The 24820-nt window shown below is 42.8% G+C and overlaps 2 protein-coding genes across 2 annotated transcripts in view; both read right to left on the bottom strand.

Moving 5' to 3' along the window:
• Positions 1–10284, bottom strand: part of ADCY7 (adenylate cyclase 7) — a 66229-nt gene extending 55945 nt beyond the window's left edge. The window contains exon 1 of the mRNA XM_087940681.1: positions 9817–10284. The gene's annotated coding sequence lies outside the window, so the exon portion shown is untranslated. The remainder of the gene's footprint in view (positions 1–9816) is intronic.
• An 8331-nt stretch (positions 10285–18615) lies between these two features.
• Positions 18616–24820, bottom strand: part of TENT4B (terminal nucleotidyltransferase 4B) — a 30392-nt gene continuing 24187 nt past the window's right edge. The window contains exons 10-12 of the mRNA XM_026713925.2: positions 22854–23041; positions 21610–21774; positions 18616–19622 (exon numbers count right to left, since the gene is read on the bottom strand). Coding sequence (XP_026569710.2) covers positions 19440–19622; positions 21610–21774; positions 22854–23041 — 536 coding nt within the window. The 3' untranslated portion in view covers positions 18616–19439. The remainder of the gene's footprint in view (positions 19623–21609; positions 21775–22853; positions 23042–24820) is intronic.

Genomic DNA, 24820 nt, shown 5'->3' with positions numbered 1-24820 from the left:
GAAGAAAAAAAACCATCAAGCATAGTTTAGCCTCCGCTAATCAAACAAAGCATTAAATAAACAATTAGAAGACACCTGTATTTTCTCGAGCTTTTGGGGGGATAGTAGAAAAACATGTTTTTCAACAGAAAGTTTCGGTTCTGCTATCTTGGCCTCCACCCAAGGATCGGCGACTCTCAAAGAACAATTCTGTCCCAGAATTAGCTGCTCCCTTGCTCTGTTAATAATGCCCGTGTCCACAATAGCAATGAAAAATGGATGTTGATTCTGTGATAAGGTAGGAAATGAAGAATCGGCTCTCCGCTGAAAAGCCGCACCAAGCAAGGAAACTCCCAGGCCTGATATAACACCCAAGGCACGATTTCCTCTGATTTAAGAGACCTTTGCAATAAATACATCAAATCAAAGCGGCACAGAAGCTTCCTAGAACGCCTTCCTGCCTTGCTAAAAATTGCTTTTGCAGAAAAACCAGGACTGTTTGCATTGTAAAGAACCGCTTGTCCAAGGCAACGTATGACACCAAAACTACCACGCAGGAAACCCAACACCAACAACAAGAGCTGTGAGCAGAGGTGGGATTCAGCAGGTTCTGACCAGTTCTGGAGAACTGGTAGCGGACATTTTGAGTAGTTTGGAGAACCAGCAAATCCCACCTCTGACTGGCCCCACCAACCCCATATATTCTCTGCCTTCCATTGAGTCCCAGCTGATCGCCTGTGTCTTTTTTGGTTGCCTTGCACAGGAGAACGGAGCTGGAAAGCAGGTTAGTGGGGTGGGGAGGGAATGGAGATTTTACAGTAACCTTCCCCTGCCACGCCCACCAAGCCACGCCCACAGAACCAGTAGTAAAAAAAAATTTGAATCCCACCACTGGCTGTGAGGTCCTTGGTAATCTCTGAGCTTGGTGGTTTTCTTGCAGACGTTTTATGACCCAACTAGGTGACATCATCAGTGCAAGAAGGGTGTGGAGTTCTAGCACTAATGATGTCACCAATTTGGGTGATGAAACATCTGCAAGAAAACCCCCAGCTCAGAGATTACCAAGGACCACACAGTTCAACCCTGAACTACAAACATTCTCCTATATCACAGTAGCTAGAGCTGCGCAGATCATCAAATGTACACTTTGCTTTGATGAATGCTTGGGGGAAGGATGCAAGTGTACCTTTGAAGATCTGGGCAGCTCTAAGTAAACAGTTACTAAACAGATTGTTGTAAGTCAGGGACAATCTGTACATATATAAAGGGTTTTTTCCTCCACTTATCACACGTAACATCAGCAAGTCTAAACTTGGAGTATAGATTCAGAGTACAGAAACGTCTCCAAATGATTTACACATTTTTTTTCAGAATCCTTGGTTACCAACCGCATCCAAGGCCTTTCAAGGACCTGGGGAAAAACAGGTACTACCCATCATCCACTGCCTGAACCGAGATGCTTTCCTGCAAAAAAACATGGCTTGAAAATATTTGTGCTTTATTTTTTTTTCTTCTTCTCCCAAATACTGTTTCTACTCATGAAAACTGGGTCTTTAATCCCCGTGAATATACTTCTGAGTAAGTCCCATTGAATTTCAAAGGAATTGCTAGTATTTCAGTGCCAGCCCGAAAGGAAAGATAAAAACAGAAGCAGCTGGAATCGTTTATTCCGTCTTTCAATGGGCTTTTGAGAAATTCTGCATAATTAGTTGCTAAAGAAAGCCAGGAATTAGCGAATGAGGTAAAAGCATTATAGAAAAGCTACAGAAGAAGAGAATTAAGCTGGGAACTTGGGAACAACAGGATAACATCACCGGTCTAACGTTTCAACTGTCAGAACCAAAGCCAATTAAAATATCTTGCCAGAGAAAGAAAAATAAAATTTGCAAGAGTGGCAAATATCTGAATATTTCTACAATAAAATCTCAGACTGTGATACTGGATGGAAGAACAAACACAGGTTTCTTATCATAGATTATTGCAGACTGGAGAAGGGAGTGCATCATATACCTGCCCTTGGTTCAAATAACCATGATTTAGTTAGTAATCCCAGTTTGTTTGGTCCAACTAATTTGGTTCCACAGGAATAGAGATGAGGTGAGGAAACTAGGAAATGAACACAAAATTCTAATTCAGGGGAGAGAATTTATCCCAGATTAAGGACTTCATACATTCTCTGGTGGTTGCATCCTAGCCTTCTTTCTTGACCTGGTTCACTGTAGCATGTTTGATTTGGAAACAATGCAGATATATCCTTCATCGCGGTGTTTAATCCAGAGCTTGTAATATAGTCTGCTTAATCACCATCAAACGTCATCTATGAAGTCATCAGAACATCTGGAGATGTTTCACAAATGAGGTGACACCATCAAAAAGTTCCCCTGCCCCCCCGTTATTGGAGGGACCATGGAAAATGGAAAATATGATTGACTGAAAAATTCAACTGGGGTTGAATCAGGGTTATAGTCACATCGTAGGCAACACCAGAATGGCTTTGTAGTTTATTTTAAAAAAAACAAAGCCCTGATGGGTTTGTTGCTTATGCAATGAATCAGCACTGTGGCTTCTGAATCACAATTTAGGATCTACACTGATGGGAAACATTGCATTGAATATGTCCACCCACCACACCATGCCATGGTTCATCTGACCACAACAGTTGTAGAAACACCGTTAGCTGAATTTGTATAACATGGCAAGCTGTAAACCATGATTTAAAAGCAACAATGGCTGTAACAAAGCCTAAGTCAAACTCAAGCCAAGCAGGTTCTAGTTTAATATCCTATACACATACAACAGGCCTCAATAGCCGATTTAATGCTATATTCAGTTGCTCGTTTGACTCAGACTAAAAGCCATCTTCTAATAGCTGTAAAGTGGAGGGAAATAAGTTTTATATTTTCAGAGCTGATTGATATTCTACTGGTTTTTTTTTTTTTAAGCAATTCTTGAATTTATCCCACAAATACATAGCCCACCATTTAAACATAAGATCTCCTTATTTTCCATCCCACACTGATTACACTCCTGTCTTCACAAGTCCAACCCCTTAGGCATCAAAACCTTTTCAGAATTGGTGTCTTCATGTCAAACCTTGCTGTGGCTGTCATAGAAAATGTTCTGTTCTTTCCAAGGACACTGGCACAGTTCTGAAGCGCGGGGGAAACTTATAAATTAAACACGTTGCTTTCGTGGTGTGGGAGACAATAACTTGGTCCTCAACACCAATAAGACCAAGGCGCTCATAGTGGACTATAGAAGGAACAGATCGGACATCAAGCCCTTGCTTATCAATGGAGTCTGAGTGGAGCAAGTGGCCAGTTTTAAGTTTCTGGGTGTTACCATAAAAGAGGACCTGACCTGGGGGGCTCACATTGCAACACTAATCAAAAGGGCCCAGCAGAGATTATATGACCTGAGACTTCTCAGGAAACAACAACTGAATGGAAAACTGCTGGTGATCTTCTACTAATGCACCACAGAGAGTATCTTAACTTTCTGCACCTCTGCATGGTTTGCCAATTGCACAGTGGCAGATGGGACAGCACTCCAGAGGGTGACTGTCATTGCCCAGAGGATCATGGGTTGCCTTCTCCCCTCTTTGGAAGAGCTTCATAGCTCCTGCTGCCTTAAGAAAGTTCAAAACATTCTCAAAGATCCATCTCATCCTGGGCACTGCTTTTTTTTTGAACTATTACCATCTGACAGATGGTACAGGATAATAAAAACAAGGACAAATACGCTGAAAAATAGCTTCTATCTCAGGGCAGTAGTTCTTTTGAATTCTACTGCATAGTGCAATGTTGGTGTGGTGTTAGGAGATTTGAATTCAATGTATAGAATGTGTGTTTGTGTTTATTTTCATAGTTACAACGTACACTGAAGATGGTATTTAATTTCATTGTATGAAGTGCAATGACAATAAACTGAACTAAACTAAACTAAATATTGAAAAACCCAAAAGAGACCTGCCTACTTATCAAAAAGTGCTAAATTCTAATATAAAAGGTAAGGATGTAACTCCAGGGTAGAATTATGAATCTGCTGGGGACCAATCCGCTGAAGAAGCTTCTTGGATAAGAAGCAAAACATCTTCAAAGAAAAACCAGAAAGTCCAGTTGCCTCTTGAAAAAAGCACCTTTGGGTCAATCAGAAGAATGTTCTCCAAGTTTGGGGATCTTTAAGACATGAGGACTATTACAACTGTCAAGGTTGAGATACATTGAGTCAGAATTTTTATAATTTTTATCTTCCAGTTGTCACTGAACCTCAGATTTGAGCATATTGTTACATGGTGCAACTAATTGCTAAATATTCACTCTTATAATGTATTCACATGCCAACGTAAGGAAGGAAACTGAGTAGGATAATGAGTAGGATAATGAGTAGGATAAGAGAAGCAGTAAAGAGAGGTGCAAAGTATAATAGAAGTCTTGAGTTCACACGCACACTAAAACAACATAGTTGTTGAATAAACCACAACGGGATGGATTTACACAACATACTGTATATCTTGTCTAGCTTTGGGTTAGCGTGATAAGTTACATCTATCAACAAATGAACTTCCCATAACTATCACAAATGGGCTTTTTAAAGAGGCAATTGGACTGCCTTATTTTTCTTTGAAGATGTTTCACTTCTCATCCAAGAAGCTTCTTCAGCTTCTTCAGAGCTGAAGAAGCTTCTTGGATGAGAAGCAAAACGCCTTCAAAGAAAAACCAGAAAGTCCAGTTGCTTCTTGAAAAAAAAAGCAACTTTGGGACAATTATGGCCTGGATGAACTGAGAATCTCCACAGACATGCCCCATAACTAGCTTGCCGTTTAACTATACAGAGACGGCATGGCAGAGAGTAGCAGGAGAAATGTGGAGGGGTGTTTTTATTTTTATCCAGATTACAGGACAAGAGAAAACATTTTGGATTCGGATCCATCCAGGCTCCCCAACCAATTTCTAAATTAGTTCATGAAAGTACCTCTGTCATTTGCACATAATGGTATGTGCTCTTCAGAGCTCTACCACCCCTGTAAACTCACATTGTTTGCGCCACATTTCATGTATTCGTCAGAGGGAAGATTTGCTCAGCTGAGGTCAAGTCTTGCATTTGGAAACAGGTCCTGGCAAGTAGGATCTTCCCTCCACATAGTTTGTGTGCTCTGTTGTTTGTCATTCCTCATACCAAGTGGGGACAATTGCACCATTTTTACACACTCTTCACATCCTGGACATAAACTGTTCCAACTCCTATCCTCAAAATGACATTATAGAGCACTGCATACCAGAACAACTAGACACAAGGACAGGTTTTTTCCCCAAAGCCATCACTCTGCTAAACAAATATAATAGTCCTCAGCACTGTCCAACTATTTACAAAGTACCTTATGATTCTTGTCTCTTGACGAATGTATCTTTTCTTTTATGTACACTGAGAGCATTTGCACCAAGACAAATTCCTTGTGTGTCCACTCACACTTGGCCAATAAAGAATTCTATTCTATTCTATTTGTCCGGCATGAAAAGTCAGCATTGCACACCCTAAGAATTCTTACAGAACGAGAGCAAGTCTGGTATAAGGAAATCCTTTGTTTTCTTACAAGCCACAATCCTGCAGAGTAGAAGGGACCCAAAACCCACGTGAAAACATACACAGGCAGGAAGCTGAGCCTGTCATGTCCAAGAGAGGCCATATCCCATTATGGACCTACGGACAGAGATCTGGGATTGCAACCTTTCTTGTGTGATTTGATTGACACCCGGCATTTAGATGGTCAATTTAGATGGGGAAGCAGCTACGCAAAAAGACCTGTTGTGACATGACAACAAGGAAGAGCAAGATGTTTTAGTTCAAAGTTGCACTCAAAAGCATATAGTAGTAGTCCTCCATTTACAACCATAATGTAGTCCCTCCTTTAAGGTTGTAAAGCAGATCATCTGTGTGACAACAGATAGATGGACAGTTTTACAACCTTTTTTTTTTGTGGCAGTTGTTAAATGAATGCCACGGTCACTAAACAATACACAGCAGTTAGTAAGTGACCCTATTATTCACCATGGACCCATTTCCTTCAAACTGAAGGTAAATGGTAGTTTGGAGCCAAAACATTGTAAAATGTGGTCATGTGAGCACAGAAGATGCTGAAAATGGGCCAGCTGACGCCTGGTGGAAATGGGGTCATGTGATTAGGGGGGAAACAGCCATCGGAACTTCTGAACCAGACAGTAAGTACCCTTGGAGAAGTCCACCATACTTCAGCAACCTCAGTAAGTCCAACTTCAGTAAGTCCAGAACTCTCTGTACGCATTCACGTAGCCCAAAATGAAGCACGTTTTTTTCTTTAGATGCACTTTTTCAAATTACAAACCTGTTCAAACCTGCTAACGGGGTCATTGACTCAAAGTTATGTTAGGTAAAGGTAAAGGTTCCTCTCACACATACGTGCTCGTCGTTTCCAGCTCCAGGGGGCAGGGCTCATCTCCGTTACAAAGATGAAGAGCCAGCGCTGTCCGAAGACGTCTCTGTGGTCACGTGGCCGGCAGGACTAAATACCAAAGGCACAGGGAACGCTGTTCCCTTCCCACCAAAGTGACCCCTATTTTTCTACTTGCATTTTTACGTGCTTTCGAACTGCTAGGTTGGCAGAAGCTGGGACAAGGAGCGGGAGCTCACGCCATGACACCGAGGTAGGGATTCGAACCGTCGAACTGCCAACTTTTCTGATCGACAAGCTCAGCGTCTTAGCCCCTGAGCCACCACGTCCCATTCAAACTTATGTTGCTGGGAAGCAATTTTGATGAGAGAGTTCTCCTTCTGGCAAACCGAATCGGGTTTCCAACAATAAATGCTCCCTCCAAAACGAAAGGCTGGAAATTTATGTCCCCCTCGGCAGCGGTTCCACGTAATGCGATGCTTGCCCAGAACAAAAATTTGCAATGTTTCCCCTGGCCAACTCCCCACTCCCCCAACTTGGCTTCTTCAGCCACGAAAACATTTCAGAGAAGTACGATTTCCCTTCTGTTTATTTTGCGACGTGTTACATCGATGCCGAGAGGCTTACAAAAAGGCAGAAGCGGCTCCACCAAACGGAAATGATCTTTAAAAAGGGAAACAAACCAGGATGATTTGAGGAGCAGATCACACTACAGACTGGTTAACAGATGTCACTTGGTAAAATATTGGCTCCCTCACACTCCGAGACAGAGGCGTGTCAACAGCGGGCCGGAAGGTGCCTGGATTCTGCCCACTGTAAGATGGTTTTCAAATTGCTAATTGATTGCCCCCTTTTTGCAAAACGCACAACGTCCCTGTAGTGCTGAGGGCTGGAAATAGTAAGGTCGGGCTGCTTTCCCATTTAACACTTGTCACGTTTTCGAAGCCCTGATGCACAATACTGGCAAGAACTTGGGGAATCAGAAACGGGAGGAAGAGGCTGTGTCCATGCAACAACCCATTCAGGGTAAACTCAGCCACGGGGTGTCTAAATTAACCCAACATGTCAGGTTTATACTGTACAATGAATCATAAATGAACCACAGCCGCCCTAGAGGAACATGAGATGCCAAGCCACCAGTGTGCCAATCGCGTTTTAGTTTGTATACAGCGAAGTAAAACTGAACCCTCTTTGCCCTCGTAGCATTTTATGAGACAGATTTAAGCCGGAACTTGGTTTAATGCTGTGTGAAAAACCAACTAGGAAGGTTTGTAAGACTTCCTATCAAGGCAGACCCCTCATCGAATACAACAAATATTCTACGTGAAGGTTGTGAAACATACGTTAACACAAACGAACTGCTACTGATCAAAATTGCTAAAACTGTTGGGTCTTTTGCAAGGCTGATGTACTGCCCTGGAAGCTGTCCCGACAAATATACCACACACACACACACACACACACACACACACACACACACACACAAGATGACAGTTCCTCTTGGAGTGAAGATAAGTATCTGTGCATGCATATGTGGCAGAGAAAACCAGGAAGAACTTTTGAATCAGATACAAGACTTGCAAAAGCCACGTCTGCCTTAACACCCCACCACCACCAAAAAAAATATTGTTGTGTTCATGCCAACTTGTTTTACCAAGGACCTCGCCTGGAAGTTTTGCACAACCTGACCCTATATTAATCTGGGGAAGCTTCAATTGGCTGGTTTGTATTTTGCAGCTGGCACTGGCCTATTGTTGCACACCTGAAAGCCTATTTGATTTAGGGTGGTACGCGACCTTAGTCAACTACAATGAATTCATCAAATCCTGGTTAAACAAATGATGGTTTAACGCAATGTGCGTTTCCCACCCGGGCAGTCTAGTTCCAGGATTCACATGGATATGGCACGCAGGCTTCCTTATTTTGGAGCAAGGTTTTTACCTGCTCAAGCCAAGATTATCTATGATCATTTTCCCAAGGTGACTTTGGAGCACCATCACTCCACCAGCCTTCGGCCCTGTTGCTCTTCAACCTCCATAAACCCTCAAAAGATCTGAAATTCGCTCATTCCCCAAAAGCACCCATTTGGGAACGTTCCTTCTTAAACTATGATTTCTGGCTTATTCGGCAAACAGAATGGAAGACAGTTATCCGTTCTTTTACCTGCCAGCCCATCCTAACACCATCGTCTGCTCCAGGATGCAAGACCCTTCTCCTAGATTCAGCACCCTCTGTATCGAGATAATACATTTTTTTGTCTGCTTTAAATCATCAAGCACTGCTGTTGTTTGGGCAGGTACCCAAGTTGTGTACGCATACACAACATCTCCAGGAAGATGGAAGTATTCCAAGAAGCCACAATACAATCGAGATCAAGTGATGTACTAATACCACTCTATAAAGCCTTAGTAAGGCCACACCTACAATACTGCATCCAGTTGTGGTCACCACACTATAAAAAAAGAGGTTGAGACTCTAGAAAGAGTGCAGAGAAGAGCAACCAGGTTGACGAAGGGATTAAAACATATGAAGAACAGTTACAGGAACTGGGCTTGGCTAGTCTAGTGAAGAGAAGGACCGGGGAGACAGGAGAGCAATCTTCCAATATTTGAGGGGCTTCCCCAGAGAGGAGGAAGGGATAGAGCAATTTTTCCAAAGCACCTGAAGGCCAGATAAGGAATAATGGATGGAAACCAACCAAGAAATAAGGAGAAATTTTCTGACAGGGAGAACAATCAACCCACGGAACAGAAGTTGCCTTTGGATGTTGTGGGAGGTTCATCACGGAAGCCTTTCGAGAAAAGACTGGACTGCCCTCTGTCAGAAATGGGGTAGGGTCTCCTGCTTGGGCAAGGGGGTTGGACTAGATGACTTACAAGGTCCCTTCCGACTCTGTCCATCTGTGATGCTACCTTCAGCAAGGGCATCGCTGTAGGTCAATGCCCCCCCTTGACTCTTCAGCATCCCACTCCAACTCAGCCCCTCCCCCCCACCTTCCCCAGCCAGGCAAGGACCAGGGCAGATGGGCAGGTCTCCAGGTGGGCAGGGCCACTCTCTCTTTCTCCAGGACCCCTTCCCCACCCTAAGGGACCCTCAAGGCAAACCAGCCGGGCCCAGGTCTGGAAAGCCTCAAGATGGGGAAGGGAGGTGGGCGACCTTGGGGTCCTGCTCTTTTTCCCTCGTTTCCCCGCCCAGGTAGCGAAACCCCCCTCCTCCTCCAAAAAGCGCCCCCACCCACCACCACAATCGCCACCGCCGCTCCGCGAGCGCCAAGACCGTTCCCCGCCCGCGGGGGGGCGCCAAAGCGGGCGGGGGTCGGCGACGAGGCAGGCGGGAGAGGCCAGGACGCCCACGCCCCTCCCTCGCTGGGCCCGGCAGCGGAGGGTTTGCCGGCCGGTCCGGAGCCTCACCTTGGCCGCCGCCGGTCCGGGCAAGAGCCGCTGCTTGAAGCTGCTGCTTCTCCTTCTCTTTCTTTCCTCTCTTTTTTTTTCTCCTTCTCCTTCTTTTCTTCTCCTCCTTTTCCCTTTCTTCTGTTCTTTCTCTTCCTTCTCCTTTTCCCCTTCCTCTCTCTTTTCCTTCTAGTCTGTCTTCTTTTTCTCCTCCTCTTTCCTCCTCCTCCTCTTCCCCTTTTCTGTCTTTTCTCTTCTCCTTCTAGCCTTTCTCCTCCTCCTCCTCCTTCTTGACCACTCCTTCTCTTTCTCCTCCTTTTCCTCCTTCTCCTTCTAGCTCTCCTCTTTCTTTTCCTCTTTCTCCTTCTAGTCCTCCTTCTCCTCCTCCTCCTCCTTTATCACTCCTTCTCTTCTTTCTCCTTCTCCCCGCTCGGAAGAAAGCAGAAGCCCCGCCGAAGAGTGACTCAAAAGCGGAAAGGCGCTGCCACCAGCCTCTCCCCCCCCGCCCCAACCCCGGCCCCGGCTCGCCGGCCCTGCCCTCTAGCGGCGCTGCCTCCGCCCGGGGAGCGCTCCCCTTTGCGCCAATCCTAAGCGGGCGCAGCCGCCGGCCGGGAGGGCGCGCGCTGCGCCGGCCAAGAACAGGTGCGCCCGGGAGGCGGGACTTCGGGGAAACCCCGCCCCTTGCCGCCCCTCTCTATCTTCTTTGTGCCCCTCCATTCCGCCAAAAGTACTTTCGATGCCCCTGTCCTTTTTTTTTTTTTGGTATTGTTGTTATTGTTGTTAATGAAAGTTGTACAAACCAGATAAAAACTAACATCAACTAATGGAAAGAAGGAAGGAAGGAAGGAAGGAAGGAAGGAAAGAGAAGGAGGAGGAGGGAGGGAGGGAGGAAGGAAGGAAGGAAAGAAAAGGAAGGAAAAAGAAAGAAAGGAAAGGAAGAAAGAAAAAGAAAGAAAGAAAGAAAGAAAGAAAGAAAGAAAGAAAGAAAGAGGAAGGAAGGAAAGAAGGAAGGAAGGAAAGGAAGGAAAAAGAAAGGAAGAAATAAGAAAGAAAGAAAGAAAGAAAGAAAGAAAGAAAAGGAGGAGAGGGAGGGAGGAGGAGATAGGAAGGAAAGAGATAGATGGACAGACATTAGAGAGGGATGGATGGATGGGAGGGAGAGGGGAAGGAGGAAGGCAAAATGCAGAAAAAAGAATTGAAAAAAAAATAGAAAAAGAAGCTTCTGATTTTCAAATATTAGACACACACTTGTATTTATGATATAAAAGTCTAATTAAAGAATTATGTATGTCGAAGATGTCACTTTCTTGAAAATGCCTCCTCTTGTCTTTTTTTTTTCCTTTTTGTCCTCTTTGAAGAGCTAATATTTCCCCATCTTATCCATATCAATGTTGCTAATTTTATTAGTATTATGATTAACGGTAGCCTCCTTGTTGAACTTCTCTGGTTCTCACTGATCTTTATTAAATGATTTATTTTTTTTACATAAATCAATTTCCCAACCCCACTGGGTGGATTGCAAACATACATTGGATCGGCTGTGTAAGGTACTACTACTGCGTGTCCTCTTAGCCTAATGGGGAGGCGTTTAAAATAAAAATTAGGATTATACTGCGATCTTAGTGGGTGACAGAGAATATTTTAAAAGCGCTTTCGGTTCATTCAACGCAGGGTGAAGAAGCAGACATTCTTCTAGCCAACATTGCTCTGCTACTCAACTCCCAGAGGCTCTCTTGACATCGAATGAAATGCAATTATCAAGAGAAAAAAAATTGTGTGTGCGTGTGTGTGTGTGTTTTTTTTTAAAGAGACTCTTCATCCCTCCTCGGAGATGACAATGCTGCCTGTTGTCTACAAGCATCTCATTGGGGAGAAGGAGGAATCGCATCAGCGGATCAAGCCAACCCTGTAATCTCCATATGAATATCTGCCTTTCTTTTTAACTAGAGAGGAAGCAGCTTTATCAGGCCTGCTGACTGCAGAAGCAGCACCGTCTATTCTTGGCGATATCCTTTCATTTCCTGTGCAAATACATCAAATTAGAAGTGCCTGGCTACTGTCTCTTTGACTCTTCGACTAGCCAGGTTCCCTCCCTTGTTTAGATTACAAAGACTCCTTTATTTGCTGACCACCTGTTTCTCTGGCAGATGCTCATTCTTATGCCCCCCCACCCCAACAAAGGAGCCCACCGATGTGCCTCTTTTATTAAGGCTGACCATTTTCTGGAGGGAGGACAATGGTCAGGGAGGGGCGCTGGTTTTATTTATTCATTCATTCAATTTATGTAGGAAAAAGTAGCCATTTCCCCAGGCTTCTCAACGTAGTAGGAGAGACGGAGGAAGTTGGTGCGACTCCTTGCTGAGGATGGATTCGTTCGCTAACGTTTGATTTAGCCCCAGGGCTGTGGCTAAAACATTGGGCTTGTGGGCTAGAAAGGTAGCAGCCCGGGTTCGAGACCCCCAGCGCCACATGATGGGGTGAGCTCCCGTTCCTTGCTCCAGCTCCTGCCAACCTAGAAGCTTGAAAGCATGCAAATGCGAGTAGATAAATAGATACCACTTCGGTGGGGAGGTAACAGCGCTTCGTGATGTCATGCTGGCCACGTAACTATGGAAATGTCTTCAGACAACGCTGGCTCAATGGCCTTGAAACAGAGATGAGTACAGCCCCTTTGAATTGACAATGACTGGTGGAGTAAAATCTGCAGGGACTCCTTGGTTTACTTAATAACTCATCATTATCATCATCTTTTAATGACCCCATAATCCCTTTCGGGTGGAGTCTGGGCAACTGAATGGAGTGAAGTGTTTACTGGCTGGATGCCTTTCCTGGTCGCCAATGCAGAGTTTTGTTCAGCAAATGTATTCTCATTGTGCCCAGAGAGAGAGAAATATTGGCCTCTATCTAGAATCGAACTCACAGCCTCCTGACTGTAAGACGAGAGCTCCGCCTCTAGGCCACTGCACCACTCCCTTAGTTTACTTATAACTCCGGCCCATAAAGGACAAGTTTATCACGGTTAGATTAAGATTGACCACAAATACGCAAAGTTGGAGCTCCAGAATGATGCAGTACATTAGTTCTGACTTACTACAATTCGTTTAGCGACCGTCTGAAGTTTCAACGGCACTGAAAAAAGTGACTTACGACCAGTCCTCACACTTACAACCATGGCAACATCCGCACAGTTGGCTTGAGATTAAATAATAGGCAGACTCCTCTTGTCACTTAAATACATCGTCCTTCCTGTTTTACTAAACTGGACGCACTTCAGACGAAGGGGTTCGTTGCTATATAGCCATTTTTTAATGAGGTAATTGGACTGCGGCTGTTACCTTGGGAACAGGGCTGAGTAACCTTTATGTATTGCTTTTAAGTTAAAATGAACTTGTCTGTGTACTGCCTTCTACAAGCATATTGCTGATGTATTTTCGTCTCTCCAGGGTGTTTGCTGATTCGAACGGTGATTGTAGAAGAGCAGAGAGGCAGCACCTGTTTAGGCTAATAGCTAAGGCTAAGAAACCAGAAGACTATGAGTTCTAGTCCTACCTTAGGCACAAAGCCAGCTGGGTGACCTTGAGCCAGCCCCTTTCTCTCAACCCTAGGAAGGAGGCAATGGCAAAGCACTCTCTGAAAAACCTTTGCCAAGGAAACTGCAGCAGCTCGTCCAGGCAATCAGACAAAATTGAACACAAGGGGGAAAAAAGTTACAATCAGGTTATCAGTTAGTCTCCTGTAATTATTACTCGGAACAGGTAGGGCGTTCTGCGTAATGTTAGATCCCTTGCCAGAATTTTTTTTTTAAATCTTTTAGAGAAATCTAATTTGAAGCAAAAAAAATCTGCTCTCTGTTTCTTGCTGTAATTTTAATGGACCAGCACCACCTGTTGGTCAGCCAAGGACATTGCAGGTCCTCTAAACACCGCTTACCTAGCTTGGTCCAGACAGTTGGGAAACCAATCCACAAACTTGGAGAACCAATCTTCATCCACATGATCCTACACCCGAGCTACAGATATTCCCCACTATTGCAAACATTGCAAGTATTTTAGTGCATTAGGTTCTGTCTCTCTCTCTTTAGTATTTTTTAAAAAACTCAAATTAGATTGGGTTGCTCTCTTGGAAGATGGATTAATTGCCCCAAAGGGCATGGAAGCCACATGCCTCTATGCTATCAGGAGATTGCCAGGGTGTCATTACTATTATTATCTTCACAGAAGGGCAATGTAGGTTTTTGGGAGCATTCTTTCTCTCACAGACAGAGCTTAGCGATTGATGTTTGATCAAGCAGCCATTTTGTAAGACAGAAAGCCAGGTACGTTGACCTGTGACCTCCTGTGACGGCCCCTTTTTGAAAACTCTTGTTCTTCATTTTACAAATCCAGATATGCTGCTCATTCATTCAATTAACTTTTAGGTTTGGATGACCTATTCACCTGCAGGACAAAGATCTTGGCTAGTTTGCAGTTCATACTGTATATCTGTTGAGATTCTCAATCCTCCAGGTCACAGTTGTCCCAAGAGGCAACTGGACTTCCTTGGTTTTTCTCTGAAGACATTTTGCTTCTCTTCCAAGAAGCTTCTTCAGCTCTGACTGAATGATGGGGGAATGGAGAGCTGAAGAAGCTTCTTGGATGAGAAGCGAAACCTCTTCAAAGAAAAACCAAGAAAGTCCACTTGAAAAAAGCACCTTTGGGACAGTTTAAACTGCAGATACATAAACGTTGGTTGATCACAAACTGCACAGCTTATTTGATGGGGGTTTCTTGGGAGGAGGCTAGTTTGAAATGACATACCTCGCCCTTTGGGTGACATGGGTCAGTTATCTTTTCAACCAGGATACACAGGGGTGGGCTTGAAAGATTTTAGTGTTGGGTTGCTGGGTGCGCATGGCCTGGTCGTCCTCCTGCACCACAGTGGGGAGGGGGCTATTTTTGCCCTCCCTGGGCTCCGGACGCTTTGGGAGGGAAGGAGCGGGGGTGGGTGGCACCAGCCAGGAGTGGGATTTGAAACGTCTACCCAAAAGCTACTTGGGATAATCAGGGCTCTGTGAATTTTTGCTTCCCTCTGTTTATTGGGGTCGCAAACAGACTCATGATTACAGTGTTCCTCGCTGGCCAAACACCCCTTTCTCTGGGATGAGAAATACACCCTTGACTTCAAAGGAAGGACCAATTCCATTCACTCCTCCACTGAAATGTGTGGGCTGTTTCCTCCCATGGCAGACATGGGGAGGAAAAAAAAAAAAAAGCAAAAGAACTGGAATTTTGCAAATGTATCAGCAATGAAAGGCTGGGCCAGGCACAAGTGCAAAATGCGCCCCATTGCAAATTACCATAGCGGAATTAAAAGCTGGTTTTAAAAAGCAAAACAAACATGATACGCCCCCCAGGCTAATGGATTTAGCCTCCAAGTAAGTCCATTTCTATACTCTATACCTTTTCTGCAACTATGGCCCAGCCCAGCCAAGTTGGATCACCATCAAACGGACAACTCTTCCAGAAATTGCTAGCCAAGGGGTTTCTTTTTGGTTTTTTTTATGGTAAGTTTTCACACGACATGTAATGTGCGACTGAAATTTAATCAGATATTTTACTTTATGCATGCAATCCCGTCAAAATTGGCTGTCTTGTCCCCATTATTTTGAGTAGGGTTATTGGTCAGGGAAAAGTTGGGCAGAGCACTAACAATTGGTAGGAACTCAGTAGAAAGCAGAACGTACAACAGCCTGGATGGAAAACTACAATGTAAACGCTTAGGAACTGGTGTGCTGGAAGAGAACTGTAGATTTTATTGATAAAAGTTAAATTAAGTATACCAAGTTGGGATATAGAGGATATTTCAAACTCAAAACTACGTTGCAAAACGTAGGTATTGCAAGTGTTCCCATTTTAAGAGCTCGAAGAAACTTTTGACTGTGGTGAGAATTCTGTCATAAGGTTGGAACTTGTAAGATTCAGCCACAACCCAGACGTTATAGATTTGTAGCTCAGGGTTGAACTTTGAGCTCCTTGGTGCTCTCTGAGCCTGGTTTCCTCACAGATGTTTCATTGCCAAACTAGGTAGCATCATCAGCGTTGACACTGATGTTACCTAGTTGGTAATGAAACATCTGCAAGAAAAGCTCCAAGCTCAGAGAGCACCAAGGACCTCACAGCAATTCTAAAATGACATTTTGAGAGTGCTTTCTTGTTTCAAACTTGGAGCAGAAACATTTGTCATTTCACCCCCAATTCCCAGTAAAGTTAAGACAACTGCGTAAAGGGCACATATTCTTTTAATGTTCCCTTAGGACACCTTTGCCCAGTAGATCAAGTTTTCGTCAACAGGTTTTGTATTTTTTGAGATGGGAAATTCTGCTATTCAACATCCAAGCTGTAAGTCTATCAATGGTTAATTTGGTCATTTTGGAGAGTTGGTTGGTAAAATAAAAAGTGGTGAGGAAAAAAAAAATAGCACATGCCTTAAAACAGAAAATAGATGCCATGAATGATAAAACGTTGTTGAAACATTTATTTTTATATATATATATATTTCACAAAATTTTTCACAAAAAAGTATTGAAACTCAAAAAAGGAATTAGATTTGAATTGAATACAGAGATGAAGTGTACAAGATAAATGAGCAGGCAAAAATTAAAAAGGTACTGAAAGTGATTTTGTTTTTTAACTTCAGATTGAAAAAAGATGAACAGTTCAACTGTTCGGTTTAAATAAAGATTTGCTAGATATACATGTGTTTCATGAATACCAATGCTGGTTATTTGAGGCAAGTAAAATTCCTCAATTTTTTCCTTCATGCTTTTTTTTTCTTCTTCTTCTTCTTGTTAGAAAGATACTGTTTACAAAATGAAACTTGAGCAGTCCAGGAAAAGCTATTTTTCCATTAAAATTTATGAAAACCATAAATTGAGACAAACCTAAGATTCCCAATGGAATCAAGATTATCTTCCCGCTACCACATTAAAATAATCACATGCTTATTGGAACACCAATCTCTGCAACCTGATAGGGCACCTATTTCCAAGGAAGAGGGTGATTTTTCCGAAAAATTGAATAAAAAACTTGAGGGTGGTGCAGTAATACAGACTGGTGTATTACATTTGTTAACAGCATTTTAAAATGGCAGCTGATAATAATAATACTGGATTAAAAATTTAGAATTTTGTTCCCAAAACAGAGGGTAAGGGTAGGCCTACAGTTATAAAACGTATGTTTAACTCCAAATAAATATTCTGATAATGAATAATGTGAATCCTTGTGACAAATTCTAGTTCACGAAAGGCGTTTGGTTTTTTTTAAAAAAGTGACTGGAACAAAACATAACTAAAACTCTGTCAAGTTAACACCTTTTTCCAAATTTTTTAAAAAATGCCTAGGGTTTTAGACGATTAAGGTATTTTGAATTTTATTTTTCCCTCCCCTTTCTGTGCTTTGAAGTCAAAATGCTTTATCATCTAGCGTTATTTTATTATTATTTTTCAGTCATGACAGTTTTTGGTCGTGTTGCATTATTATAATTATTATTTACTTTAAAAGCTTTTGCACTTTACCGAGTGCCAACTTCAGGTTGGTCTGCGATTTATAAAAGAAAACATCTAAAAGTCAGTATTTCTCTGGGAAAGAAAAAGAGTTGCCTTCATTCTCCAGACCACATACACCCAAATAATCTTACATTCGGAATACACACTTTCCTCTTTATAAAGAAAAATAAAATAAAAAGTTACAGTAAACGTCACTTTTACATTCTATCCATTAAAGTGCTCCTTTGTCTGGTTTTTTTTTTTTTCCTTTTCTTCAGATAAAGCAAGTGACTGCAATTCAACTCCTTCCATTCTGCATTCACAACACAAATTTCCACTTCTGTCTTAAAATCCAAGGCCTGCCTGAGCTAGGAAACCATCTTAGGAAGTGGGAGAATTTCAGGAAGAATTAACACGGCTTGTTGCCTCTTTAGACAGCATTAGACGATGCCGTCCCATTATTGAAGACTCTTTTAATTCTCTCTTTAAGGGTGGATTTAAAAAAAAATCTCTGAAAAGGGAATGAGGTAACATTCAGGGTTTTTTTTTTTTTTTCTTAAAAGAGAAAAGGAAACAATTCAACCATGTGCATTAACAATTCTCCTTACTTTTTCTTTTTTTAAAAGGAAAGCTATAAAGCTGCAAGAGAAGGGAAATTTTTTTTTCTTTAAAAAAAGAAATTCAGGATAAAAGCATGCAGAAAAATAAAATAAAATTGGAATTACACCACCTTTTCCCCAATCTAGTGCTTTTTTTTAAAACAAAAATGTTGATTTACAACTCTCATTGCCTCTCAGCCAGCATTAAGTGTAATGAAAATTGTAGCCCAACGCATGTGGAAACACATCAGAGGGATTTTACAAGGAAGACTTAAAATACAGAGGTCATCAAGAGGTTGAGTTTTGTCCCCCTTAACTCAGCAACACATATCCCTTCCTTTAATAAAGTTAACTGGGTTTCCTATTTTGAAAGCAAACAAACCATGATTTCCCATGAAAGCTAACCTGGAATATCCCATCGCCTGAGTGATGATGGCACTTTAAAAAAAAAGAGAGAGAGAGTTTTAAGTCTGTTTCTGTTTTCCTTCCCCAGAGTGGAATGTAAGATCAGAGTTGACGATAGGTGGTATTTGTATATTTTATAAACAAGCATTTGCCCTGGCATCGATCTTCTTCTTTTGATCATTTTTCCTTTTTTTTTCCCCTTCGGAGAACCAATTTGTGCCCTCTCAGGTCAATGTGCTATTAAATGATTTCAATGCTGAAAGGGAAAAAAAAAAACATGACAAAATGCTGAACTGTTAATCATTCGCTACATTTGTCCGTTGTTCAGATGACAATTCAGCTCTCGGTACTTTTGTGTTGAGGTTGTTTTTCAATGAAAACGCATCGTCGGGGAGAGGGGAAGAAATTTTTTTTCTATGAATTTAAAACGGTAAATGTTATGTAGAAAGTATTTAACAAATCCACTATTACAAATGGTCAAATTTGCCCTATGGTCATATATATATATACACAATAAAATGGCGGACGTTTGCAAAAAAAAAGTAATTTTTAAAATTATCATGCGAGGATTCACTCTCTTTTTTGAACTTTGGATTGCCCTCAAATTACATTTTCCTCCTGGGTTTTTTTGTATTTTTGTTTTTGTTTTTTTTTTAAATCCTTTTGTTTTATTTCAGTTAATTACCAAACCTTTAAATACACTATTATCTACCCCTAGAAGTCAGCTCCCGAAGCTGATGGGATATATTTATTTTACATTCAAGCTTTTTATATATCTAAACAACCCTGTTGTAGCATATGATTTACTGGAGAAGCAGCCTTGTCCTCTTCCTCCTCCTCCTCCTCCTCCCTCCCACTTTTTATTTTTTATTATATATATATATATTTTTTTTGCAGTTATTCAGTCTTCATGATCGTTTTTTTCGTGGCGAGCTGGAAAAAACAAATTTAAAAAAAATAAACTAAAACTAAAATGCGTTGCTAATCAACGTTCCAACAGTCTTCAGACTCCAGAAGGATCTTGGAAATCGTTTTGTCCAAGTTAATTCTCGTAGCATGAGAGAGCATTGCACACAGGAGAGGGGAGGGAAAGAAGTCCAACCGTCGAGATAGGAAAACTATCTACATAACTCTGAAAGCGCAGCGTCCCTCTTGTGTTTCCGTTTTTTCCCGTGGTAAAATTGTTGTGGCTTAGTGCCCTGGTACTGTTTGTTCGTCACCAAGGTACCATGGCTGGAATTTCCTGGACCTTGGATGCTTTTGTTGGAAGAAGAAGTGCGCAAGAGCCTCATGGATCCGTGCTGTGGGGTAGAAAAGTAGAGACAGAGAGAGAGAGAGAGAGAGAGAGAAAGGGTGAAGACCTGCTCCGTAACAAAAGCAAATGGCGTTAAGAAAGCAACTGGGTCTTAGTGGGGAAGGTATGAGCTAGAAACTGGGAAATGGGGAGTTCTAGACCTTAGGCATGAAAGCCGGCTGGGTGACTTTGGTCCAAACATTAGGAGCCTGTGAGAGTTCTGGTCCTGCTTTAGGTTATGAAAGCCAGTTGGCGACTTTGGGCCAATCACCTGGTAGCTGGGAGTTCTAGTCCCATTTTAGGTGTAAAAGCCAGCTGGGTGACTTTGGGCCAATCACCAGCAGATGGTGCATTCTAGTCTTGCCTTAGGCATTAAAGCTGGCTGGGTGACTTTGGACCTATCACTAGGAGACTGGGAGTTCTAGTGCCATTGTAGGTGTGTAAGCTGGCTGCATGACTTTGGCCAATCATCAGGAGATGGTTAAGTTCTAGTCCTGTCTTAAGCATGGAAGCTGGTTGGTTGACTTTGGGCCAATCACCAGGTAACTGGGAGTTTTAGTCTCATTTGAGGTGTAAAAAGCCAGCTGGGTGACTTTGGGCCAAACACCAGGAGATGGCGAGTTCTAGTCCTGCCTTAGGCATGAAAGCTGGCTGGATGAATTTGAGGCAATCACTCTCTTTCAGCCGAAATTATTTACTTTATTAAATTTATCATTTAATTATACATTTCTCTCTACAAAGCGACTCTTATCTCACAGAGTTGCTGTGGGGAAAACAGGAGGAGGCATATTAGGTATTGTTCGCCACATTGAGGTGCTTATAAAGTAATACAAGGCGGGATTTAAAAACAACCTAATAAAATGAATTTAAGGGTGTTCGTCCGACTGTTCGCATCACATGTTAAAAGAGTGAGATGACCAAGGCTCAGTTCAGCTCAATTTTTCTTAGTGGGAAGGGGGGGGGGGACCGCAATTATTCCCAGAATGCAGGCTTAAGTCATCCCAAGCTGGGTTTAAGCGCAATGTTCTAGTGTTCTGATGGCAAACCTATGACACGCATGCAGGGGTGGGATTTTACCAGTTCGTACCTATTCGCTAGAATTGGCTGTTAACATTCTAAGCCGTTCGGAGAACCGGTTGTTAGAAGAAATTACCGGACTAATCCTGTAAGGAAGGCAGGAAGGAAACATTCTGGTGTTGCTTACAGAAACTGCCTCTCCACTAACCCTTATTACATTCTTGGCAGGACTAGACTTCCTGTCTCAGGAACTTCTCTGGAGGTTTTTTCCCTCCTTTGCTGGTACTTTGCTTGTGTGGAGTGACCATTCAAGGTTACAATGGCACTGAAAAAAGTGACTTAGGACCATTTTTCACACTCACGACTGTTGCAGCATCCCCACAGTCATGAGAGGCCAGGCAAGGAGATGCGTGCCTCGATGTGAGTGATGTTGAGTTGGCCTCGCCCAGCCAATAATATGACCACCAAGCCATGGCCACCCAGTCACAGGACCACCAAGCCATGGCCACAGAACCAGTGGTTAAAATTTTTGAATCCCACCCCTGTACGCATGCCAGAGGTGGCAGGGCCCGCTCTGTGGGCACGCTAGCCATCAGCCCAGCTCAGCTCTGCTGCGCATACGCACCTTCGGCCAGCCAGCTGGTCTTCGGGTCTCTGCTGCGCATGCGTGGGGTGCATGTGGAGGGGGGGGCGCATGGGGCAGGGATGGGGTCCATCCATGGGACGTGCATGTGCATGTGTGGGGGGACGCACTCAGATTCGTGGGGGTTTGGGTGCATGTGCAGGGGCGCACGCACGCATTGCATTTTGGGGATTTGGGCCACTTGGTGCCGAAAAGGTTAGCCATCACTAACACGGTTCCAGTGTTTCGAGAGCTCTTAACCTAGTTCCAGGGTAGGGAGAGAATCCCAGGATTGGACAGGCTTCAGATACTCTTGAGGGGAACCAAGATTGTTTGAACCTGGGGCCATACCGACCTGGGACTTATTTGTCACATTGGATGCGTTCACGGTTTGGCTACTTGGCATTTTGCCGCTCAGCTGAGAGGACCCGAGGGAGATTTCCTGAGGGACCAATCGGTTTGCCGAAGTCTGGCAGGAGCCCAGCTGCTTTGAGGTTTTGCATGGGGTGCCGTCCGACTCCTGTGGAGGAGGAAGGAGCAGAAGGGATGATGCCATCTCTGACATAACGGGAAGCATTTCAGCACCTTTCACAACGACATGCGGGTAGCGGAATTCTGTCAGAACACGGGTTGTCCTCGACTTTCGACTGAAACGGAGCCTGGAATTTCCATCATTTTTAGCCATGACGGTCGTAAGCTGAGGCGCTTAAGGAACGGGCCTGATTTTACTTCCCCCCCTTTTTGGGGGGCGGTGGACATTAAGCAACCTTGATGGTCATTAAGCAAATCAATATATCAATGTAAATCGAATCACATCTGAAATGCAGATACGGTGGAACCTCGGGTCGTGAACGCTCCTTGTTTGCGGCCAAATCAGGTGGCGAACAAAAAAAATCCACCCGATTTTTGAATCGGATCACGATTCAAAAATCGGATGGTGAATAAAATAAGATGCGGAAAGATTCCTTTTCCGTGCCGATTTTTCTGACTGGATGGTGGGGAATGGAAGGATTTATATTCCTTGCAGACAGCTGGTCATTTGCATCCTTTTTAGAGAGCCGTTGAGACCACTTGGGAGGTTTATCTGTGCGTTCAGGGTCACCTGAATAGTGCAAATGGTTCCTGTGGTCTGCATTTTTTTCTGGAAATCCAGCCTAAAGGAACTATTTTGCACTACTCAGGTGACCCAGCGATAAACCTCCAGGTGACCTCAACGATTCTCAAAAAGGATGCAAATGACCAGCTGTCTACAAGGAATATAAACCCTTCCATTCCTCACCACCCAGTCAGAGCTGAAGGAGCTTCTCGGACGAGAAGCGAAACTTCTTCAAAGAAAAAAAACAAGAAAAGTCCAGTTGCCTCTTGACAAAAGCACCTTTGGGGCAACCATGACCTGAAGGAAGGAGAATCTCCACAGACCTTCTCAACCTCTGGCAACTTTTTAAGATGTGTGGACTTCAAGTCTCAGAATTCCTCAGGGCTGAGAGTTGAGATCCGTAACGTCTTAAAAGTGGCAACGTTTGAGAAAACCTGACCCTCGAGGCATTTAGAGGCAGCGGTAGTCCCATCTGAATTTGATTGGGGGACGTTGACACTCACCACATCGCTGGAGCTGGAGAGCGTGGATGACGATGAGGACAAAGGGCCTGAGGAAGAGTTTGATGAATGTTTGCTTGGGGTCTCCGAAGTTTTACTTCTCGGTTTTCCTTGTGACTGGTTCTCTTCAGAAAGATTGTTGTTATATTTGTCCAGCTGTTGACTATCCACTATTAATGTTACTCCGTTACCTAAGGACAAAGGAGAAATGGAGAGTAAGCACTATTTCACAATAAAGGAGGAGTGTGTGCGCGTGTGTACAACCATTGTGTATATACTGTCTGTATCAAATCTCTTTTGAATACACATATTATACACACCATAATTATAACCATTGTTCTTATACAATCTTCACTTCTAAGTGCCCTATACGATTTAATCTAGAATCAAATATAATCCAGTGATAATATTGTTTATGGTATTATTGCGTATATCTCTATCTATCTATCTATCTATCTATCTATCTATCTATCTATCTATCTATCTATCTTATACTTCTATTTTATTGATCATTCTTAATTATAAATTATTAACTTCTGCTTCTATTTTCTAAACATTTACAAAACAAGTCCCACGTTAAATAATACTCTGTTTCCTCTTTATCCTTAATTTTCATAGTTACAACCGTTGTTCAGCGTGGTCATGTGATCAAAATTCAGCCGCTTGGCAATCAGCCCATACTTATGATGCTTGCGGTGTCCCGAGGTCATGGGATCAACTTTTGCAATCCTCTTGACGAGCGAAGTCAATGGGGAGATCCAGATTCACTTAACAACCGGGTTACCAACTTAACCCCGGAAGGGATTCACTTAACGAATCGTGGCCAGAAAGTTCTTCAAATGGAACAAAACTCACTTAACAAATTGTCTTGCTTAGCAACATTAATTTGGGAGCCCAATGGTGGCCGTAAGCCGAGGACAACCTGTACTTCCAACAAGAACAGACGCTTTTAGAAAATGCATAACAATTTGCCCACTTCATGTAAAAAGGATGTTTCCCAATGTCAGTTTAATGAGGATCTTTTGTAACTGCCTAAGAATGGCCAGACTCTTCCAGGCTCTGAGAGTTTATCTGCCCGGCCATGTGCTGTTTAAATCAGCAACTCTTCTCCATAAATATCCGACTATGCGGAAAAGTATTTCTCTGCATCTCGGTTAATGAAGATTTATCTTTGGACTTTGCATTCTTCTTTCCTCCTTACATGAGCTCAAACCTATAAAACCTGCTTGAAAACATCTGGCTTTCCACTGATTTGTGCTTGTCCTTCTGTTCATTCAGAAGTCATTCCTGTCTTCCTGTCGTATTTAAAGGGGTCTCATAAATTATTTAGAATCATGATTTTTCCCCCCTGGTTCCACGAATCCGAAGGAATTGGCATCACTATTCTTCCGTCCACATATATATATTTCCAATACAAGAGTGTTTTTTTTTTTATTAAAATGCTTCTTTTGGAGGAAAACAATCCCAAAGCTTAATAAAAGAAATCTTCCTTTAAATTTTCGTGCAGGGAAGGAAGCATTGCATCAGAAGTGGCTCGTACAGAGATGAATGGAGCTGTTTCCAAACAGGTCCATAAATTCAACTTTAATAATTTATAGCTTGAGCCATTTGGGATCCAGCTGTTTTTTTCCCAATCTGTTGTTCGCTTTCCATGTCCAATCCAGTTTAATGCTGTTCAGAATATTAGGGAATAACTTAAAACAGTAGGCCAAATGGCTTTTGATTCCTCTTATATTATTACACAACCATTTTAGTATTTGCCAGCAACAGGTTACTATCAGGCAAACTGTTTTTTTTTTGCAGACTTAGCTGTTGCTATTCCATGGTTCTTTCTGTAATGTAAGTGGCTCAGTAGCTTGTTTTAAAAATCAAAACTGTGAGCCTTTTAATTGCTGAAAAATCAGGTCGATTATGTGACCAACGTGCTTCATGAATCATGAGCCTCAGTGGCGCAGTGGTTAGAGTGCAGT

The sequence above is a fragment of the Pseudonaja textilis genome, chromosome 11 (genome assembly GCF_049901715.1).
Source record: "Pseudonaja textilis isolate UNSWEBS1 chromosome 11, rPseTex1.2, whole genome shotgun sequence".
In the NCBI taxonomy this organism is placed as follows: domain Eukaryota; kingdom Metazoa; phylum Chordata; class Lepidosauria; order Squamata; family Elapidae; genus Pseudonaja; species Pseudonaja textilis.
This window is presented reverse-complemented; position numbering and strand designations above follow the sequence as displayed.